Genomic DNA, 6551 nt, shown 5'->3' with positions numbered 1-6551 from the left:
TACCCAATGCTGCATAAGTGGCCATCCTTTCACTTCCTCTCCTTGACCTGTGTGGCTCCTAAGTCTGCTCCATTTATTTCCTGGACTATTTGGAGCAAATTTTGAGGCTGCAATGGATCTATGGAGTCTATGGAGGGTCTGTGGAGGAGAACATGGGGGAAATTCCATTGCACAAGCAGAAGTCTGTTGCGCAAGCAGAATGGCAACATTTGATACATTCCCGTATGGTTGTCAGTATAGCTTTTGTTTTTTAAAAAACTTATTTATTTATCTATCTATCTCTCATCTATCTATCTATCTATCTATCTATCTATCTATCTATCTATCTATTTACACCTTTCTTTAAACTGACAATTGCTTTATTGTACAGATGAAAGTAAGATACCATTATTATTATTATTAGTAGTAGTAGTAGTAGTACTAGTAGTAGTAGTAGTCGTCGTCGTCGTCTTGAAATAACTAAACAAAGCTGCAATGCTATATACCAGTCATGTCCAACTGGTCGATTGCTGGGCATCCCTGGTTGTGTGATCCTGATTGATCTTCCGAAGAAGAAGAAGAAGAAGAAGAAGAAGAAGAAGAAGAAGAGCTCAACAACTTTGGTGAATCCAATGGGTAGATCACTGTCAGTTTTTTTTTATAGGGGATATGCCTGCTATATACATATTACCTGGGAGTAAGTCCCCATTGGGGTTTGCTTCCCAGTGGACATGTATAGGATTGCAGCATAAGTTTCCTCTAAACAGTTGTGAACCACCCACCAAACAAACAATTTGGGGAAGATCTGGAACCAGTATCAGCACTATTTGAATTTGGGCATGACACAAGGCACAGTAACAAAGAAGTCCAATTCTAGTTTCCCCCTAAAGCAGCCTTTGTCTGAGGCTGATGTGAATTGTGGTGCCAGGCATCAGAAGGGCACCAGGTTCGCAAAAACTGCCCTAAAAGGAAATTATGCTCACTGAGAAAATAATGAAAACTAATAGCACCACACACGCAAGGTCACTTCCTTGTCCTTTGTGTGAAGTAAATTCAGAATAACTCCCTTTTCCTGGTTTCATACTCGCAGTCACTAGTACAGATTAAAAGCCACACTTTGGCTGATAACATTGATCTGGGGGAGAGAGAGAGAGATAAAATCCCACCCTTGGCTCACCCTTGATTGTGATCATGGCAACAGTGCTTTTATATGGCATTCAGCTGGATTTTAGGAACTTGAAAATCTGCCAAGTCAAAAATGAACCATAAAGGATTTGACTTTTAAAAAGTAAAATTTTGGAAGTCAGTATGCTGTCTATTTTGCCCTGATGTGCCCTTCACAGCCAGAAAGAAGAAACTAGCACTGTGATTCTCTGTGTCTCTATGCTCTCTGCAATCTCTCCAAGTACCTCAATAGCTCCAACACCTCCACCTTACCCCACCCATAGGTGCTTTTGTCATCTGCTGTGGGATACTTAGCCTGATTGGCTATTTAGTCAGGTCAGGTGGATGAAGCACCAGGGTTGGGCGATCCTTGGGTTGCCTAGCAACAGCAAATCCTGTTTCCCACCAGCCTTCTCTATAGCCAGCTCCTGTCCAGTGAGGAAAGAGTTTCTAGGCAATGGCCTACTTAAAAACCAGCACCAGGAACAAAGTCTAACCTGCCAATAAATGGACTTTCTCTGAACAAAGTCCAGAGATTGACAGCAAAAGGGTGGGGGCAGAGCAACTCCAAATATTACCAAGGTTCAACAGATGCAGCCTTTTAGCTGATGGTTTCAAGCGTTTACAGGAAGCAGATGAGAAAAATAACTTTCATAGCAGAAGTAAAACAAACACATACTAAAGTGGTGTCTCAAATAACAACAACAGGATAGCAACCCTCATAATGCTCTCTTTATATGTTTGACCTCTGACAGAAAATAGCAACAGTTTCCCCAGCTCACATCAGGAAGTGCGGGAACTTTAATAAACCTGGAATAACCTCTTAAAGTGCCATTGTTCAGACTGTAAAAGGCACTGTACATTCAATGAAAGGCATTGTATGTTTTTGTGAATTCCTATTAATTCCAGGGCATTTCAGGTTGGGGGCAGCAATGGAAGCATTGAGTGCAGGAACACAATTTCCCCCCTACCCCATAATGCTCCAGAACTGTGTGATGTCTGGGGAATTCTGGGGCAATTAAATGGTGGTTTCCAGGAGTGGTGGCTCAAACTCTGCTGCTACTGCAACAAAAAAAATGTTCATGGGGGAAGGGCCACACAAATGAATGTAATCATTTAAATAAATGATTAACACAAGTGAAATTTAAACAAACACACAATGAAAAGCAAGAGAGTAATAAGGTTTTAATAATGAAGCACAATCATGAAAAACATTTCTTTGTCCATACCATTCCTTAGGTGAAATATTTTCTAGGGGAAGAACTCATAATTGTTTTACAACCTGTTTACAATTCAAAGTGTTGGTGCTGACCTTTAAAGCCCTAAATGGCCTCGGTCCAGTATACCTGAAGGAGTGTCTGTGATGAGTAACAAGTAACTAAAGAGTTAACTGTGTACTGTAGCACCTGACCACTGAGGAAGATCATGTTACAGAATGTACCAGAAGTGTTTCTGTATGTTGCAGTTGGTTTCGTTTCTGCCTGGGAGACGGTCGCAAGATGTCTGCGCTCTCACCAGGTTGTTTGTTATTTTCTCTCTAGAATAAACTTAAGTAGTTATTAGAACACTTTGGACTCTGTGTGTTCTTAAGAGGCTTTTTATCCAACGGCTATACAAGCTTTCGCTGTGTGAGAAGAAGAACTCTGCTGTGTGTGTGTTTTACTGCCAGCCCGGTTCTACGTAAGCAGAGAAGCTGAGAGGAAGCGCGCCGGGCGATAATCAGAGGCTCCTAATTGAGTCATAAACAACTCAACGGAGCCCTATACCCGTCACAGGTTATGGAAGATAACAGGTCATGGACTCACCTGTCACAAGTTCTGGGTGACAGGTTATGGGTCATAGAACCTAATCAATCACCAAAGCAATAAAAGGTGATTGCAGCTGTAAAAGCCTTGGAGAAAGCCGGTGTAAAGAGCTAGCTGGGAGAAACCTGTTGTTTTGCAGTCGGCAATCAATAGATGCACTCGCTAGCAGAAAGACCCTGTACCAGAAGGCTGGGATCCGCAGTCTACCCGGAGGAGCAACGTGAGCTATTCTGAGTGAGTACACAGACACGGAGCCCGGGGGTGGACAAGATGGCGGAGCAGCTACAGGAGTCATTTGTCGTGCCGTTCCAGAGGTTGAATGGCGACAACTATGCAGAGTGGAGAGAAAGGGCCAGAATGTGGTTGCTAGGAAAGGATTTGTGGACTTGTGTGTTAAATCCTCCAACCCCTGTCGCTGATAATTCAGCAGCTGAAGCACAGAGGTTTGCAGCAGAAACCAGGAAAGACAATAAGGCTCTATGTGCCATTGCCATGAGCTGCGATACTACGCAACTGCCCTATGTGCAAAATGCTGAGAATGCCAAGCAAGCCTGGGACAGTTTGGCGGATGAGGAACAGAGACGCCAGAAAGAATCGGCTGAGAAGGGGGGCCGTGGGCGCAGAGAAGCCAGTGGGGGTGCAGTAAAAAGCACTGAGGAATCCACTGTGAGTGCGTGCGCAACAAGGCTTTGCTATCGGTGCCAGCAGCCTGGGCACGTAGCGAGATTTTGCCCAGCTCCGGAAGCAGCCAAGGTCACTCAGCCAGGTGCCAGGCAACCCAGCGGACGTGGTCATGGGACCAGCCAGCAGCGCCGAGGCAGAGGACGTGGGAAAACTCCAGATAAGCCTGTCAGCCGTCTTTCTGCTGCCTTAGCAACGATTCGAAACAAAGGACAGGACAGTTTCGCTTTTATTATCGACTCAGGCAGCAGCCATCATCTTGTACCTCCTTCAGGACAGATCCTGAACTGCAGGCCACTTGAAGATGAAAAAAGCCTGCATCTTGCTGATGGTTCTTCTGGAACAATTAAAAGCAAGGGTGTTTTTTATATGCAATGCTTAGACACTAACCTTGATGTTTATGTTGTACCAGGCATGGAGAATGGTCTTTTAAGTGTGTCTTGCTTATTGCGTGAGGGCTTTGAAATAAGTTTTGCCAATGGTATTTGCAAAATTGCCAGAGATGGGGCTGAGCTGGTAAGTGTTACTGTTGGGTCTGATGGTCTGTTTGTCCTAGATGGGAGGGGGCAAGCAGGTGGAAGTAACACTGGTGATGCTCAGGCTAAAAGTGCCAATACCCCAAAGGGCACAGAGGGCGCTATCCATAAGGATTGTATTAATGCTTGGCACAGAAAATATTGTCACATGTCTTTTCCTTATGTGCAAAAAGCCCCTGATTTTGTCAAAGGTTGCAGGTTCAAGCCATGTCAAAAACACCTGCAATGCCGCGCATGTGCGAAAGCGAAGACGAAGAGATGCTCTTATCCTAGGTCTGAGAGGAAGAGCACAAAACCATTTCAGTTAGTGCACTTGGATATTTCTGGGCCTATGTCAACGTTAAGTTTAGGTGGTTCAAAATATGTTTTGTGTCTTTTGGATGATTTCAGCCATTTTTCCTGGGTCATAACACTGAAAGAGAAGGGGGAGGCTGCCAGAGTGATACAGGAGTGGGTAGCCGAGGTAGAACTACAGTTCTCCGTCACTGTCCAGTGTTTTCAGAGTGACAGGGCGGGAGAGTTTTTGAGTGCAGAACTACAAGGGTTTTCCCGAAGCAAGGGAATTAGGCACAGAAAAACCGCTCCTTTTAGTCCACAGGAGAATGGTTTAGCTGAAAGGAAATTTAGAACGCTGTCTGAACTGGTAGAGGCAACGTTGTTTGATGCAGGACTACCCCAGAAGTTTTGGGGGGAATGCTATAAATTTGTGAATTATTGTTCAAACCGCGCTTTTAATTCAGTTGTGGACAACACACCCTACTACATGTTGTATGGCAAAGTTCCGAAGGTGCACTATTTCAGAACTTTTGGGTGTGAGGCTTGGGTTCTAATTCCAAAGCAGAAGCGCAGAAAGGGTGGATCAAGATCCAGAAAAATGATCTTCTGTGGTTACGAACCAAACTCAAAGGCTTGGAGGTTTGTACCAGCAGAGGGGGACCAAACCCGCGTTCACATTAGCAGGAGTGCTACGTTCTGTGAACAAGAGGGCTGGAGACGCATTCATGCTAACCCCGAAGTTCTTCTTGACTGGTCTTCAGGTTTTGACCAGGAAGAGGAAACTCAGGTAGCTGATGCTGGAGTTCCAGGTGCTGCAGGACCAGATCCAGGTCAGGCAGCTGGTCCAAGTGGTGTAGCTCCTAGGGAAGTGAAGCAAGAAGTCAGAAGCGCACCGACTTCACCCCAGGTCAAGCCTGGGAAGTACAGCAAACGTGGTAGGTCACCCACTTCACCCAAAGCAAGCCCAGAGGGGGCTGCAAAGCGTAGTAGGTCTCTTGACAGTGCTGCTAGTCCGAGAGAGCCACAGTCAGAGACAAGCAGTTCGGATTTAGAGGGGGAAGATGTGGGACCAAGGCGTTCAAAACGCACCACGAAAGGTAAACCACCTGAAAGGTTTACAGCTGTCAGTGTATGGGCGAACCTAGCAGTGTGTGAGCCTGAAAGCTTTGAAGAGGTGCAACAGTTGTCAGTAGAGGAAGCTAGTAAGTGGAAAGTTGCAATGGAGAAAGAGTTGAACTCCATGCAATCTCTTGGTGTGTATAGTCTAACACAGTTGCCAGAAGGCAAGAAAGCAGTCAGTTGTAGGTGGGTCTACAGGCTGAAACCCACAGTGACTGGAGAGCCTCAGTACAAGGCTAGATTAGTGGCTAGAGGTTTTACTCAGAAGAAAGGAATCCACTACACAGATGTCTTTAGTCCGACTTCGAGAGCGGAATCTTTCAGGATGCTTTTAGCGACTGCAGCGCAGAGAGGCCTAGTGGTCAACCACTTTGATGTGGACACCGCTTATTTGAACTCTGACCTCCAGGAGGAGTTGTACATGTTGCCTCCTCCAGGGTTTGAGAGTGACGTGCCAGGTCAGGTATGGAAGCTGCACAAGTCGATCTACGGTCTGAAGCAATCCGCTAAAAATTGGAATTCATGTCTTGATTCTGTTTTGAAGAGCCTAGGTTTCAGGAAGAGTCTAGCTGACAGTTGTCTGTATCTCAGAGGTGAAGGAGAATAGCAGGAACTGTTGCTTGTCTATGTTGATGACTTGATCTGCTTAGCAAAGAGCCAGATGCAAGTGCAGAAGTTTGCAAAAGAGCTAGGCAAGAGGTTCAAACTCAAGAATCTAGGTGCAGTGAATGTTTATCTAGGTGTGCAGATAGACAGAACTGAGGATGGAAGTTTCTTGCTCAGTCAGAAAGGCAAGATTGAACATTTGCTTGAGAAGTTCAGAATGTCTGACTGTAAAGGGGTCAGAACACCCATGGAGACAAACTTTGTGAAAGATTCACAAGTGAAAGACAAAGTAGCGTTTGAGAGTCCTGAAGTGTTTCAGTCAGCGCTAGGGAGTTTGTTGTATTTGTCACAATGGAGCAGACCAGATATTGCTTTTGCAGTCAAT

At 45.2% G+C, this 6551-nt stretch overlaps 1 protein-coding gene across 1 annotated transcript in view; it reads left to right on the top strand.

Annotated features, from left to right (window-relative positions):
- The first annotated feature begins 415 nt into the window (after window positions 1–415).
- Window positions 416–6551, top strand: part of PTPN5 (protein tyrosine phosphatase non-receptor type 5) — a 98826-nt gene continuing 92690 nt past the window's right edge. The window contains exons 1-2 of the mRNA XM_060274353.1: window positions 416–2918; window positions 2972–6153. Of these exons, the coding sequence (XP_060130336.1) occupies window positions 3219–6153 (2935 nt within the window). The 5' untranslated portion in view covers window positions 416–2918; window positions 2972–3218. The remainder of the gene's footprint in view (window positions 2919–2971; window positions 6154–6551) is intronic.

This window comes from Zootoca vivipara, chromosome 1 (assembly GCF_963506605.1).
Source record: "Zootoca vivipara chromosome 1, rZooViv1.1, whole genome shotgun sequence".
Classification (NCBI taxonomy): domain Eukaryota; kingdom Metazoa; phylum Chordata; class Lepidosauria; order Squamata; family Lacertidae; genus Zootoca; species Zootoca vivipara.
Note: the sequence above shows the minus strand (reverse complement) of the source record. Positions and strands in the feature narration are given on the sequence as shown.